This window comes from Mastigoproctus giganteus, chromosome 6, assembly GCF_048544385.1.
Source record: "Mastigoproctus giganteus isolate SK-2022 chromosome 6, ASM4854438v1, whole genome shotgun sequence".
Taxonomy (NCBI): Eukaryota; Metazoa; Arthropoda; class Arachnida; order Uropygi; family Thelyphonidae; genus Mastigoproctus; species Mastigoproctus giganteus.
This window is the reverse complement of record NC_143580.1, coordinates 159,836,241-159,852,684: the sequence shown is the minus strand read 5'-3', so window position 1 is coordinate 159,852,684 and position 16,444 is coordinate 159,836,241. Positions and strand designations below refer to the sequence as shown.

Genomic DNA, 16,444 nt, shown 5'->3' with positions numbered 1-16,444 from the left:
CATCATTCGTGAAAAGGCAAAACTCCTTTATCAACACTTTAGTGAAACTGGTGACAGCACTGGCAGGATAAGTTTTTTTTTTTTTTTTAGCTATAGCAAAGGTGCTGGATTGAACAATTTGTGTGAAATTTCTAATAAATATTACATTTAATATTAAATTGTTTCTTATTTTCATTTCGATGCCATATGCTTGCATTTCACTATGTACTGTCTATGTACATAGTAAAAATTTTAGACTAGTTTTTCTTATATATTTCGTACTTTGGAACGGAACCCCTTTATTACTATGGGAGCCATAACTCAGTATTCGCGTATTCGCGGCATTTCTCAGGAACGTAACCCCCGCGGATAGCAGGGGTTTACTGTAATGTGATAATAATTATTAATAACTGTAATAATTCACTAAATATATTTTTCATATCATTGCCTATGAAAGTAGGATTACAATATGTTTTCGACCAATAAGTTTCTCCTATTTCTTTTCCAAAGAAATCAGTACTAAAACCATTTCTCTGTATTTAATTTCAGACAAAACTGTTTAGGCCAGTTAAAATTACTAAATACTGCTTGGTGACTGTGAAACTGCTTATAAATCTATCTCATCTACCATTTCATTCTAAAAATATCAGTTTTCAATGGGTTCATAGGAGTACTTTCAAGTAATGCAGACTGCAAGAAATATTTCTTGAAAATCATCCATAGGTTTAAACATGGCAATTTATTTAACTTTCTTTTGATTATTAAAATTCAATATTGCTTGAAATATCATGTGGTTCTGGTATCAGCCCAGAACCAGTATAATTGAAATAAGGAATCTGTATATTCGTGGCATATAATTTAAAATCACCGAAACCACTTCCATTTAAAAAATTTAAATCTTCCACCTGAAATAATACTTTCACATGTACTTAGGAGAGTACTGACAATGGAAAAGTTTTAATGGAATTCCACACTTTGACAAATTACTTTGTACCAATTTAAACAAGAATACTTAAAAAAAAAAAAAAAAAATTGTACAAAGAAAGCTTGTAATGAAAACTAAATATTTTACAGTATAGTTATTTGCGGCAAATAAGTAACCCGAGGTTATTCATATAAATATCAATAATCACTTTTATTTCATGAGAACAATACAAATTATTTGCATTTTATAGAAAAATATGTTGTCTTTATTTTTAAGATATTTAATTTCCCAATGACTAGATTCTTGTAAAAGTAACAGCAGTATAACAAGACTGCAAAACATTTCTTGGTAAAATACTACATATAATGTACAACAAAGATGTAACAAATATCTGAATGGGTACTTGTGACAGAAACCTTTAATTATATATAACCATTTGGTGTATATAAATCACATTATTCTATAACGTTTTTTTTTTTAAATTGAATGGAAAAAACTTCATTTAAATAACTATAACATAATCTTACACACTTTCATTTTCTTAAAGAATAAATCAAAAGCAACAGCTTTTGTGTTACCTGAACATACAATTTGGTATTGCTGCATTATCTTATTGGGGGGAGAGAGAGAGAGAGAGAGAGAGCGTGTGCACGCAAGCACGCTTCCTCAACACACGATAGAGAACTATTAACAGATCCTGTAGCTACTTGAAGTCAATGAAATTAAGACAATTCTGAGATAAGAATCAGGTAACACAACCATTTCCTGAATTAAAATTTAAAATATCTCTAAATCTTAATCTTTTCATCATAATATTTCAAATGTCTAGATTATTAATTCTTTACAATTTTTCAACCAGAATAAGAATTTCACAGCATGGCTATTTCAGATTATTTCGATCATTGATGTCCTTTCTTTTCCAACGCCAATCCATTTTACTAAAAAAGAAGCAAACATAATCAGCAAAAATAGTATTTTCACATAATGGATTACTATAAAAAAAAAACTGAAATAACATTAAAAAAAATCTTGTGGCTTCTTCCTTTTTTGTAACAAATATAAAATGGCAGTTATTTCTGACATGAAGGGCATAGTGTTAATAACTATGATCCAAATGGAATAACTTCACCACATTCATTGGCTTTGTAAGAATTTTGAACCTGCAGCTCTTGTTACCTCCCTTTAATTTCATGATAAGATAAAAAATTATACAGCTATATGAAAAATGAGTATTGTTGCAAACACAAGGGTTTTTCAAAGTGTGCCCATCAAGTTTTTGTATTATATCAGTACTGTTCATTGTAACTTACTTTTGCCACATGTATCAAATAATTATTTGATTAAAATATAGTTATTGGTTTAATACATAAGTTTACAGTACAGTTATTTTTCACATGCTTCATACTTTGTGTCAGTCAGCTCTGGACATATTATTCTTGTCTATCTCTCTTATTCTTGTTTATAGCTTTTTTGGGCCCAAGTTGTGTACCATACGAATCAAATTATCAAAACATTCTGGGTGGGATTTTGAATTAGTTTGGTACATGCATTATACATCAGTGTCAAAAGTTTGGGATGCACTGAAGTGCAGTTTAAATTCATTTTTTATTGACAAAATTATAACCCAGGTTTCAGCAAGATGGAAATCTGATTTACCAGCTCATATTTATTATCTTTTAATGTTAATTTAGTGCAGTTAATTAGGGGCACTAGTGAGCTTCTCAGGATATTGATTATGTAAGAATTAAAAACTGTTAGCCTATAGTAAATTTATTTTAAGTTTTTATTATAAAGCCGAAAGCTTAGCTTCTATATTAAATATCTGGTGACAAGTAGTGCGGATCAGTAATGTGGGGGTTGAGATATTGATTTTAGTAGCTTCTAGATCTGCCCCTAGGTGGCACATGATACATTTCCATATATGGCATGCTGCAGGAAAAGGTTGGCTAGCCATGGGCCTGAGTAGGGTAAAAACTCAAAACATGTGGTCCGTAATGATCTGCAAAAAAAAAATGCCCTTCTATCAAGTCCATTTGTTATTTGAAATAAAAATTTTAACCATATTTAATTGACATGACAGTCTCAAGTACAATCATTTCTCTTAATTTAGGAATGGAATTATATTCTTCCATGTAATCATCCCCATATGGTCTAAAAAATGTCTATAATAAGGACTATCTATAAGTGTGTCCAAGTGGTTTCCAAAATTAAATAAATTAAAATGAAAATCAATGGTGGAGATTGATTACAAATACCCATGGCAAGCATTTTGACACAATGAATTGTTTTCAGTATTGCATTATGTCAATTAAATAATAACAAAATATACACAATAAAACAAATTTAACTGACAACATGCCTGTCTACCAAACCTGATTGCCTGTTAAACTTGAAAGGAATATATATATATATAGTCTATATACTAGATTTGCCAACTGTTCAAAATTGCTCACCCAGAGATGATGATCATGCATGATGACAAGGCATTACCAGCAGGTGACTGTTTTTTTTTTTATGTAGATGGTGGAGGCACGTAGTGAAGGAAATCCTGAATTATTTTCACATAAACACATTTTTTTTTAAAGATTATTTTGTAACTAAAAATTACTACAGAGACTTTTTCTTTCATTTGTTTATTTATAATAAACAAATAATTCACTTGTAAATATTGCAAATTTCCAATATAGCACCTTACTGGCACCACGGTTTGAGACTGTGCTGCACAGTAAAAGTATCAGATGGTTTTTATTAAAGTAGTATAAATACAAAAAACTATGTCACGGGGAACTGTTTGATTAAATAAACCAACTGAATATTAAACTGGAACTTTATTTTTGACCTTTATTGCCAATGGCATTTTGTGATCCATATAAATATCACAGAATCCAGTAGTATAAATACAAAAAACTATGTCACGGGGAACTGTTTGATTAAATAAACCAACTGAATATTAAACTGGAACTTTATTTTTGACCTTTATTGCCAATGGCATAAATATCACATATAAATATCACAGAATACCTCCAGATGAAATAAATAAAATATATAAATAATAAACAAAATGACCACTTGGCATGTGTGTTGTAAAAGTACACTGTGTGTAATCATAGTACTAACTCAACAATTATTTATAATACATATTCTCAAATATCTTTGATTAATTGACTTTTCAAAAACATTCATTACCAAATTAAATGATCATTCCCTATAAGGCCTAAAATCCATATTGCATGAGTAAGCCTTTATTACCAAATTCAATGATCAATTAAAGAATATTAATTACATGGTCAGTACAAATATATATTACAAGACAGATCTTCATCAAGTAAAGCCTATAGCAAAAATATTGTCTACCAACAGGTTATATGAAATAATGACAAGAAGAAAGTTTCCTATTCTTAGCCTGTTCAAATTCAGTTTGAATTGGTTAACAACTTTGTTGCAAATTACGGTGTTGGCAGGAAATGAATCTGATGATGTGAATAAAAGTCAGCTGTCATAACCAGTGATCTTACCTTGATTAAATAGTCTTGGTACATTTATTGAAAACCAAGGTTTAAATAAAGGATGAGATTTTAGGGTGGAATGCAGATTAAATGGTTTCAACACTAGAAGAATAACTTTTCTGATGATCTGAGCAAACACTAGGATCAAAAGATTTGAAGTAGTAAATTAAAGTATGCACAAGTACCACTTTTCCGTATTTGGTGGTCAAGGGCTCGAACACCGGTCTAATCAAGAAGCGTGTGCTACACACTGCTACTCCTGCCCACCTGCCTATGGAGGCAGCAGTGATACACCTTTGTGGTGGTTGAGGCAACTAATAATTGAGATCCTATTAGAAAAGTAAAATGTAGTGGGAAATGGACACAGACTAGAATTGTGGCCATGTATAATTTTGAAATAAATGAGGAAAATTTTTGGTGGGTTAGATCTTTTCATAGATAAGTTTGTTCTATTCATGATGCACTGAGTAGCTAAAGCAAATGTTGTGGAGAACAATGTGTATGAATTTACTGAAATTTTTAAGTATGATGTAAACACAGCAAGAGTATACCTAGCTCTCCTCAATAGCACCTCCCACACATTACTCAGACTCCTTACTGTCATTAGCTAGTACTCAAAATATAAATATTGGATTTGACCATCTTAACCTCAAAAGATATGATCATACTGCATGGTGGAAGTTGCCAGATCTCTGTTCTGAAGACTAAACACAGATTTCAAAACATCAAGCTTTCGAGAAGCAAAGTGATGGTGCTGCACTGGGTGATGAGACTGTTTGTTTGGAGATTTTTGGCAAAAGAGATGCTATGGCTAAAATGTGCCTAACATGTGGTTCTTGTTGTTGATGGGGTTTTAAGTGCAATGGCTACTTAGGCCATATTGCACTTATGAAAGTGGTTCATACTGCCTGTGTTGGTTGATTTAGAAGCAGTTAAAAATGGCTATACAATCATATTCATTTTAGGAAGGAGAAGAATTCTGTGAGGTTTGATTTTTTGCCTATGATATGGCTAAGCGACATAGGTTCCTTTAAACTTGCCAGAGAACTGAATGACACTAGTTGAGCATTATTATATAGAGTACATTCCAGAAGTATGTTTGACAGTGAGTGGTGTATGACAGTGATTACACTGAAGTATGATCATTCCCTGATAAAAGGAACAGATGGGTTAAATGAGCATGGCCAATTCTGGCTAGAATTATTTCTTCTTGTCTGTTTGTAATGAGGCCCTTAATTTTGGTAAAGGTTTAATTTGAAGTAGTTCATTATGAATTTATGCTTGCCATTGAAGAGTCCATCGACCTTTAGATATGCTTTGTATATTCTTTTTATAATGAATTCTGATGCCCCAACAAATTCCTTAGTACTGTGAACAGTACTAAGGAATTTGTTGGGGCTGAGCTGGATGGATGGATGGATGGATGTTTGGTAGCATCATCTGCAATTTCATTTCCTGGGATCCAGCAGAATATAACCTTTTGCTGATGCTCTCTGAGACTACTTTAATAATGGGTGAGTAGGTGGGGAATTGTTTTGCATGACCAATAAGGAACTTTGCGAGTCTGTGTATAGTATGCTCTTTTGAATTGATATACGGAAAATATTTTCTAAAGCAAGCTTTACTGCATATAATTCAGTCGTGTAACACTCTGTTGAAAGAGATAATGGTAGTATCGGAGAGTAACACTGCTGCACCCAATCCACTTTCAGACTTCAATCCATTTGTATATATTTTAGCGAAGTCAGGATAATGTTGAATATGCTCAATGTGTAGCTGTTGTATGTTAATGTCCGATAGAGAGTATTTTCCCCACTGGTGCAAAAAATTGTCACAAGATGACAGACCAAGGAGGGTTGGGATTTATAGGATCTTGAAGATTTTATTGAAGTATATATCCCGGTCTTCAGCTAGTTGCTTTATCCTAATACCAGCAGGCCGAACTGCCCGTGGTTTGTTGTTTATTGAAGGTCATCCACAGTTTTCGGAACAAGTTCAATTATATGGTTCATTCTTTCTCTTGCAAACAAAGTGGCATTGAGAACAGACCCTTGTGGAATTCCTTTTTTTGGATAAAGTTTTTAGAGAGGTTCCCTAGTAACAAACATGAAAGGATCTCTGTTGAAGGAAATTTTGGATAAAATATGGTAAATTACCTCTCAGGCCAAGAGAACGTAGATCTTTTAAGATGCCGAAATGCCACGTAGTGTCAATGGCTTTCTCAACGTCAAGGCAGACCATGTGAGGAGAAAAGTAGTCTGTAGGTTTGGATTTAGCCACGAAGTGGTTGTCTTATTCATAATAGTCACGTTTGTAAAAAAAATTTCTGGTAGGACTGGTTATCCAGTTGACAAGACCATCACTGATATGTTTGTTCTCACAACAGATATTGGTGCCTGTCTCAGGCGCCTCCGTAGCCAGGTGGGCAGGAGCACCAGGGCGTAACACACGCTTCTTGATAAGACCGGGGTTCGAGCCCATGCCCACCAAATACGGAGGATGCGGAAAGGTCAGAGAATGACCACTGCATATCTCCGGAGCAATATGGCCTTAGTTGCTAATGCTCCTAAAAACCAAATAACAACCTAACAAACCGGTGCCTGTCTTGGTTCTGACACTGAAGATCTCTGCAGTTTGACTGTGTCTAATGACATGAGAAAGATCACAGTAGGCTATGTGGAGGTCAAGGGGGAGTTCTTCCAAGGACTTTAAGTGCAATAGTAGAAGTTGTTGCTATGCAATAGGAAGTTGAAGAAGGATGGTTCTCTGCATGTAAAGAAGTTATTTAGCTACAAGGACTTTATCTGTGCAGTGGAACTAAACTGCCACTCTGTATGTGACAACAGAGATGAAAACAGAGTGATACATCAAGTGAAGAGTTCAGCCCTTCAACCCCCAATCTATTTTTGTAATTTTGGCAAGAACAGTGGTGTACTTCTTCACTTTTTCTCTGAGGTTCTGTGCATGTAGCACGAAGGTGATCTTTTTATCCAAGATGTTTGACAGAGTGGCAGTTTTGGAGAGACTTGTCTTGGAAGTGAATCGTGGGAGGTCTTTGCACATGAAGCTTACCTTTCAGCATTAATGTGTAATATTTGTTTGGAGAAACCGTAAGCTTGAGTGCAGGCCAAGTCAGAAGCTCCTTTAAGATATTGCTGGCAGTTTCCATGGCCACTCTTGAAGGTCCATCCACAACAACAACCAGGTCATCAGCATAAGAGGACATGGCAATGTCTGGGAATGAGTAAGCCATCCACTCATCAAGAACCATGTTCCATGACAATGGGCCAACAATCAAACCTTGAGCATGGCCCCTGGTGACAAGTCTGGAAATGCTGTGAAACTGGGTTGAGATTGTAATTTTCCCATTTGAGAAATAACTCTGGAGACAGTGATACATCTGTTTGTTTATTTGGTTTTTAGGAGCATTAGCAACTAAGGCCATATTGCTCCGGGGATATGCGGTAGTCATGGGCTCGAACCCTGGTCTAATCAAGAAGCGTGTGCTACGCACTGCTGCACCTGGCTACGGAGGTGGCAGTGATACATCTATGTAGAACAGCCAATTGCCATAAGAGGATTACCCCTCCCAAGGAGATCCATGGCAGTGTGGCAATTTAGAGCTCTATTCTGTCAATAAACTGAAAATATGAAGCAAGTAAGAAATAGCAACTGGTGTCATTCTCAATTGGGGCACAGGCAGAGTGTGAGTTACAAAGAGAGGAGCTCTAACCACCAGATCCAGCTTGCTAATAACAATCCAGTCCCCTGGTCATGCCTGCGTGACCAGGGGACTGGATGACTAAATGACAGTGGATAGTCTGAAACCTTTCCTCCATTGCAATACGGTTCTTGGAATAATAACACGTCCAGCTTCAGCTCTTCCATAAGCTTGTTCAACTGGTTGACAACTGCTATAGATTGTTGCGCATTTGTTTGTGCGATTAACAACTTAGAAGCAGCAGAATTTGGTCTGTCTCCTACCCATAAGCGATCTGGCTGTGTAGGCTATCCACTGCTCGTTTATACTGTGCATGAGGCATCCCTTGCTGAGTGGTCATGAGCCCTATTAATCCTTGTACAGTTTACTCATTATACTGGCGCCTTTCTTTGTTGAGGCACTCTTTAAACAGATGCCCAGTTTCAGAGGTGTCCACAGGCCAGTTCCTTGTAGGAATTATGGGCAGAGTTGTGCCTGTATCCCAGACAATGAAAACATTTTAGAACAGGCACCAAGTCTTTAAAGCAATGTAATGACCAACCCACGTAGTCTCTATGTTGAGATTTAAAAACATTCCTAATTCTTGGAGAAACTTCCGCTATCCAGTTTAAATAAGACTTCATCCTAGCCTTGGTTGAAAACTGGACCTTGATTTCTCGAAGGGCTCCATCTTTCTTGAGAATGTCTTCAAGGTTCCTGGAGAAAATGCCCTTTGGGGGGGGGGGGGAATATCTGCCTTCAGGTAGAGACTCAATGATTGGGCAGAACTTAATTTTATCAATATCTGACTGGGAGACCACCTACATGGAAATCTGTTTATTCCTGATCTTCCTCACTGATTTTACCTTTATGTTACCAATCTGAGGTTTAATGTTTTCGAGCATCTCAGTCTTCACTGGTAGTTAACTTGCTATCCACTTACTCCCCTGGACGTAACACCGTACGGTGGGTATCCAGGGGAGTATGACTGGTTTAGCTGGTGGGTGTTCAGCTTTTAGCCTTTCATTTTTGACCAAAGCTCTAGTATCAATTTTTCCATTTTGCCCATTTTTAGAGTAGCTTCCTTGGATACGGAGATTTCATCCCTTGCGAGGCAGCTTTCTAACCTCCTTCTGAGGACTGCAACTCTATCAATCACTGTAGGGTATTTCTGTTTGAACGTCTTGCATCTAGTGGGAATGGGCAACCTCCTCCAAGTCCTCATCTGAAATCACAAGAGCTCTGGCTGTGAAGTGTGATTTAAGTGGCTTCTCACCCACTTGGCCCGGAGGGGCACAGTGTCTGTATTTTCATCAACTTGCTTAACTACAAAGTAACCTGGTTCCCTGTTGAGACTCTCAAGAAGAACTACCAGCTCCAGTACCTTCTCCTTCGAGTTTACTTCCTTGTCAGACAGACTGAACAGCTGTTCACTCTGTACAAATCGCAAATCCACCCCATCATGGAATATTGTTCCCACATTTGGGGTGGTGCCCTCAAAACCTCTCTCAGGCTTCTAGATTCCATTCAAAAGAGGGTAGGTTATGTTAATTAATGACTCATTTCTAACAAAGCCTCTCCAATGTCTCAGACATTCTTTCTGCTACATGCCTTTTGTATAGATACTTCCATGTGCACCGTTCTTCTGAATTGGCTTCTATAATTCCTGCTCTCTCCTCCAAACCAATCTGAAAACATGCTGCAATCAGTCACCATCTTTTATTGTCAGACTTCAAACTCACAGAACCAACTTTACTACTTCTTCTTCCTCATTTATTCATTCAACTTCCATTTTCTGGAACAACCTTCCTTCATGCATATTTCCTGAAAATTACAATCTACAGAAATTCAAGTCTAATGTCAAGTATCATCTTTCATCTTCTTAACCAACTCATGCATGGTACTAATACCTCTTGTGCTTGGATTTTAATAAAAAAAAAAAAAAAAATATATATATATAAAATAAGTAAATAAATAGTAGTAGCAAAATGATGCAAGGAAGTAAGCATATAAAGCATCAACCAAAACCTAAATATAAAATAATAATAAAAAACTACCCCTATCATCATTTGCCAATTTATTCAAGTAACTCATTTCCAAAACACCAGCTGAAAGTTTACTCCACAATCCTCTGGGATAAGCACTGGCTGAAAGCAAATTTTGCAAAACCATACTTTGCCAATTTAAAGATGGTATTTAGTTTATTTAATTTATTAAACATGTTTTCTTACAGGAGCAAGTTTCAGGACAATTTACAGAAGTCTCTCTTAATAAGAGGACTCCTTTGTGATCATGACTAATCTTGTTGCTCTTCTTTGCACTTTTTCCAACAGATTTGCATCCTTCCAAAAATGTGGATTTTAAACCTGTATGCATTAGTCCAGATGCAGCATAACCACTGCCTCATGCAATGGGGTGTAATTTTCTCTCTATTTGTAGAATTCTTGCATATCATTGACAGAATCCAATGAGCTGTCCTAGAAGCCCATCAGCCTAAACACAGTCTAATATGAAGCCCAGAGAGCTTCATATTAGATTGTGCAATCCCTCTATTTTTTTTATTCTCCACTACCTTGAGTATGGTACTACCCAACTATCATGCTATTCTTAGTTTGTTTTATTTGCTTCCTGGTTATAGGGTGTTAACCATATTTAAGCACATTATTAAACCAGTCTTTATCACTCACACTGGTGCATAAATGGTTACACCAGTGTCACCTTGCTATAATAGCAAGCTGCAACAGAAATGGAAGTAAGTTTTGCGAATTTTCACAGTAGCAGATATTCTGTGATCAAGCTGTTACTGTAGTTCTCTAAAATTTACTTTCTTTTGTGTTATTTCTCAGTGGGTAGTGTGGCCTATTTCAGACAGCTTTTCTGCCACAGCTGCTGAGGAAAGCATCCACTATGCTTTCCTCAACAAGTTCAGACTGTTGTTTGTTTAATAATTCACTTTATTTAACTGTGGGGTAGCAGGCAGAAGTCAGTACCTCTCGAGCATTTCTTGTTGCAGTTAGCAGAAATTTTCATAAACTATATGAGTGGTTTCATTCAGACATTAATTAATTACACCAGTTTACTTTATCATTCCAGTTCATATTTTAGAATGATGGCACAGTGGATTAATCTTAGTGCTAAGAGTATTTTATTACTTTTTTATATATTTTTTAAATTAAAAGGAAATTATAAGTATAGAATTTCACACCATAGACAATAAAGAAAGGGTAGGTTTCCAAGTGTCCAATTTCTCTACTACACTTTTGTGTAAATATTTAATGCTTTCACCCTTTACTGCAATTAGCAGTATCTGCAATACAACATAAAAGTACTATCATCTGTAATTTTTACTGAATTCCTGTATTTTTGATTTCATTTACTTTTTTGCAATAATCATGTGTTGTAATTTTACCTGCTCATAGCTCTCTAATGCTTAAGAATGGGATAATTATGTTCAAGTAACATTTTCATTTCAAAATTACCTAACGAACAGCCTCCTGAAGCTTAGCTAGCATTTATGAAGCCCCTTGTATATACGTTAACTCAAAGAAGTAAAAATATCATATTAGAGTATAACTATTACTCACCGGGTACTTCTACTAAATCCTCTATAACACGGATATATTTTTGAGCTTGATGAGGCAGGTCTGAGAACTTTCTAGCCTTTTCAGTGCTACACAACCATCCTGGCAGCGTTAAGTATTCAACTTCAACTTTTGCAAGATCAGCCACACTAGCTGTTAATAACCAATTAAATAAAAAAAAAAATAATAAAAAAAATCAGTATCTGGTTATATGACCATATTAAAATGTATATTAACAGAAATTCAATTCATACAAGAGTACTGGAAGTACTCTCATAAAAATTAAATTTCTGAAAGTACTGGAACACTAAGAGAAAAAAAAATAACAGCAGTTTATAGATTAAATTTTACTGTGATCCAGAAACTCAACCTGTAATAGAGCATGTACTCTTCAAGGAACACTTTGCACTAATTTATAACACAAGCTGATGGAAATATCTCTTCATTTTTCTAACAGAACAGTTTTCAATCATGCAAGTAACGTTGACCTCCATGAACACTTCCATTACAAGTTTTTCCAGTTCAATCCACAGCAGACCTACTAGGCTCAGAGCAGTTTAGTCCATCAGTCACGTTCCAAGCTTTGTAACTGGGCACTATTCTCTTGAAAATTAAGCATTATCAAGGATGCCAAAATACTGCTCATTTTTCGAAGTACTAGCCAGCTTGTAAAACCATGGTTCCAATATGATACCATGAAAATCAAGCCTAAACCATCTGCAACTATCATGCTTTACAGTTGAGATGATACAATTATTTAAGTTGTGGTGCCTCTTGCAAGTTCTTTCATCTTATGAAAAAAAAGTGTATATCAAGATTACTGTTCACACTGTAACAGAGGATCCCTTCCAACTCCTCTGCTTTGTCATGACCCACTGTTTTCTCCACGAATATGATGTTCTAACTGAAGGCTTGGGAATACCAAGAAGTTCCCAAACTCACTGTATGCTATGTCTGGTACTGTGGCATCCCATCTGATTACATTCAAATTTGTAGAGCAAATTCTATATGACATGTTGATGTAAATAACACCTCCACATTTCAGAAAATAATTTTACATTATGTTCTCAGTTCCCATCAGGACTAAGGCAGTGCGAATATTGTTCCCAGACAACCACAACATAAAAATATTTGTGTTATGTTTTACTTGTCATGCCAGTCTAGATCTGATCTGAAAAAAGGATTATAATAGAATTCCAAGAGGAGAGTGTTATGGAAGATGTTTGTACTTAGGGGCTACATAAAAATTATTTAAGATATGAATGAGGGAGCAGTTACTTAAGTAAGGAATTTTTGTGTGTAGAGAGAGAGAGGTGTGAGTTTTCAGTGAGGGTAGGCTTAAATCAAGTTTCTGTCCTGAGTCCTTTTCAGTGATTTTAGATGAACTGATGGAGAATTCATCTAAAATCACTGCAATACATCATGTGGGGTCATTTTTGACATGGTACTGATTGAATCATCAAGAGAAAAAGTGAATGGATGAACAAAGAAATGTATTGGAAGGAATGAAATGAAGATTAGTAGGGCAAAAACAAAACATCTAAATGCAATTTTGGAGATGGGAATAGAGAGAAAGATATAGCAATAAGGATAAGAGAGTAGGTTGTAAAGCAGGAAAATTCATTTAAATATTTGGGCTTGGTAATGCTACAGGATGAGGATGTAACTAACAGAATCTGTGGTGGATGGCTGAAATGAAGATAAGGAAGTAGGTTTGTTATGCGATCAAAGAGTTCCAATTAGGATAAAGGGTAAGTTTTATAAAAAAAAAATCAGTTAGACAAGAAAAAAGGTTGCATGTAGCAGAAATGCAAGACTTAAGATGGATAAATGGAATTATCAGAAGGGATAAAATGAGAAAATTAATACATTAGAAGTTCAAGGGTTACACCAACTGGGAATAAAAAAAAGCGTGGGGGTGGGGAGAGAACTGATACTGTTTGGGCATGTAAAGAGAAGGGGTCAGGATGAAGCTGTAAACAGGATCTTGAATTTGTGGTAGAAGTCAAACAAGGGCATAGATAATCTAAGAGGCTCAAGGGTAAGTTTTATTTTAAGGAGGTGAGGGAAAGTTGGGTCAAGGCCCTCCAATTCCACATTCCTTTCCACAACCTCAATGGACAGAAATTGTGGAAAGGTACATAGAGGAGTCTAGAGCTTGAGGGGACTTGATTCAAGAGACAGAAAGGTATGGTGCAAAAGGACTCAGCACAGCTAGTATGAACTGTTAATATGCCAATTATAACTTGGGATAATTTATTATATTTCAAGCTCCCTTTCACTTCCCCAACAAAGCACAACTGTGCATCAATTGTTTTTTCTTTTATAATAGTGATTGATGGGTTTTTACACTAAAAGTGAAAAAAACTAATGCTGCAAAGAACTATTGCTCCATCTATTTCTTTATCTTTAATGACAAGTAGTAGAAACTTGTCCACAAAAAATTTCAAATTTGAAAATGATGCACTGCCAATTGATGAAATTTATTTTGCCTCAGCATTTATAAGAACATTTTTGAATGGGAACTTGTGCGCCATGTGGTCACATGTAACAATAAAGTACTCTCTCACTGAACAAAAGAACAGAATCTTCTCCACTTCTGTTTTATTCTCCATGACCTTGGCAGAAGAAATGCCTATGATTAAGTAATAAGCATCCTTCTGGTTTAGTCTGCTGTGGCATTCAACTTCCAAAATGGAAGCATAAGATTTAAAAACTGTTATAATAAATTTGCACACAGCATTCTTCAACGTTTGTAGAAATAACTACCTCAGTACACGAATGTAAGATAATGCTGGAATGAAGACTTATGCTGAGATTTTAAAACAATGACATAAAAGAAACAAGCAAATTACTTTATTCACACCAGAATAGAGGACACGAACAGACTTCCTACTTAAGTGATGATAGCATAACTAGTGTTATCAGCTTGTTGGCCAGTTTAGGATTATTTTCACCATCACCTTTCAAATGCTGGTACTCATAGCAAGCTGCTTTTGATTTTACATTTTTTTTTTTTTTTTTTTTTAAATTATTATTATTATGAAAGCTCACCATAATGAAATATAATTTGGAATTATGTTGATTACTACCATCTGGCAATCAAAAATTTTTCAGTGCTATTACTACCTCTTCTTTCCCTATCCATGCAATTTCGATAACAATGCTTGTTGTTTTTGCACAACTGTATTTCTGTATATCCAAAAGATACACATAAACAACATGTAAAGCATTATCATCACTATGAAATGCTATATCTGTTTTTTTTTTGCATTTCCCCCCTATACACTGCAAGCTGCCTTTTATGCTTATTTCCGTATAAATGTCTAATGACATCACATTTCTTGCCACTTGAAACTGAAAACATCCACATACAGTACACAAATGAAGTATGTTACAACACATGGAAAATTTTGTTTACATGTCTTCCGTAATTTTATGTTACACTTCAATGTTTGAAAGAAACTTCAGTTTCACACTGCAGGGAGTAAAGGAGAGAGAGAGAGAGAGAGAGAAACCATCTTTTTGCAAAAAGATGGGAGTCTTTTTGCTTATTTCTTTGCAAATATCTAATGACATCACATTTGTAACAAACTATATTACAATAGATGAAGAAGGGGTCAAACTGAGTAAAAAGGATGGATTCTCCATTGTAAAGCCAGAGAGTGTTGGCATCTATCTCAATACATCGCACAATTAACTTTTGCAAGATGGTTGACCAATAAGTGTGGGATAATGCAATCTTCTCAGTCATGCTTCAACTAAGTTACTGTTACCTCTGGCTTATATTAATACAATTCTGTTAATACTTACTTATTAGATTTAATAAAATTACCAAAAACATTATTTTCTCTTAACTATTAAAATATATTAAAAGTGTAGAAATTTACTCATTAATGAGATGAAGTATTAAATAATGAGCTTTTTTAGCTTACCAGGTGGAGCTAGCAGTCTTTCTCCATTCAAATTATAGGCTACTCCAATTTTAATCTCCTTAAGTGCATCAAGTATATCCAGCTTTGTAACTGCAATTCTAAAACACAAAGCAAATAGCATATAAAGCTTATAGTAAACAGTATTTGAAGAAAGCAGAGATAGAGAGAAATAATAATTGTCCAAAGTCAGTATATATATTAGAAAATAGTGTAATCTCATTCTTAGATTCCTCATTCAGAACAGCAAAAAAATGCACTGCATAAAACTAACAACAACAAAAATGCTATTATTTCAAACAAATCTGGCATGCAAGTATAAAATCAGCCTGTTGGGAATGTTAATAGATTGTCATTAGACTTTGGGATGATCCCCCTGGGGTGGTAACACCCAAATTCAATCTTATTCACAAAAGAGGTGCAAAAAAGGTGAAGTAAAAACTTAGGCTGACCAGTGTAATCAAGTTGTCTGATTACACTGGTCGGCATCACTTTCCTCCTCCCTGAAATAATTTTGACCGATTCTTGTAAGAACTATGTTCAAAAACCCAGATATGTGCTTATCACTCTCAGTTTCCAAATATTGCAGATTAATGATCAAAAACCGAGACCCGTTGTTAAAGCTTCATTTCCTACATTCCTACTTTGACTGTTTTCCTGAAAACTTGGAAGCTGTCTCTGATGAAGATGGTGAAAGGTTTCACCAAGATATTTCTCAAATGGAAAAAAAATATCAGAATGGAATCCAAATATCTTGGCAGACTACTGTTGGAATCTTATACGGGAGACACCAATGGACGATTATAAAAGGCAAAACACAA

General features: G+C 35.2%; 1 protein-coding gene across 1 annotated transcript in view; it reads right to left on the bottom strand.

Annotated features, from left to right (window-relative positions):
• Positions 1-1,086: 1,086 nt before the first annotated feature.
• Adss (adenylosuccinate synthetase) overlaps positions 1,087-16,444 on the bottom strand; it is a 236,410-nt gene continuing 221,052 nt past the window's right edge. Inside the window, exons 11-13 of the mRNA XM_090375434.1 lie at positions 15,627-15,724; positions 11,695-11,844; positions 1,087-1,842 (exon numbers count right to left, since the gene is read on the bottom strand). Coding sequence (XP_090231560.1) covers positions 1,790-1,842; positions 11,695-11,844; positions 15,627-15,724 — 301 coding nt within the window. The 3' untranslated portion in view covers positions 1,087-1,789. The remainder of the gene's footprint in view (positions 1,843-11,694; positions 11,845-15,626; positions 15,725-16,444) is intronic.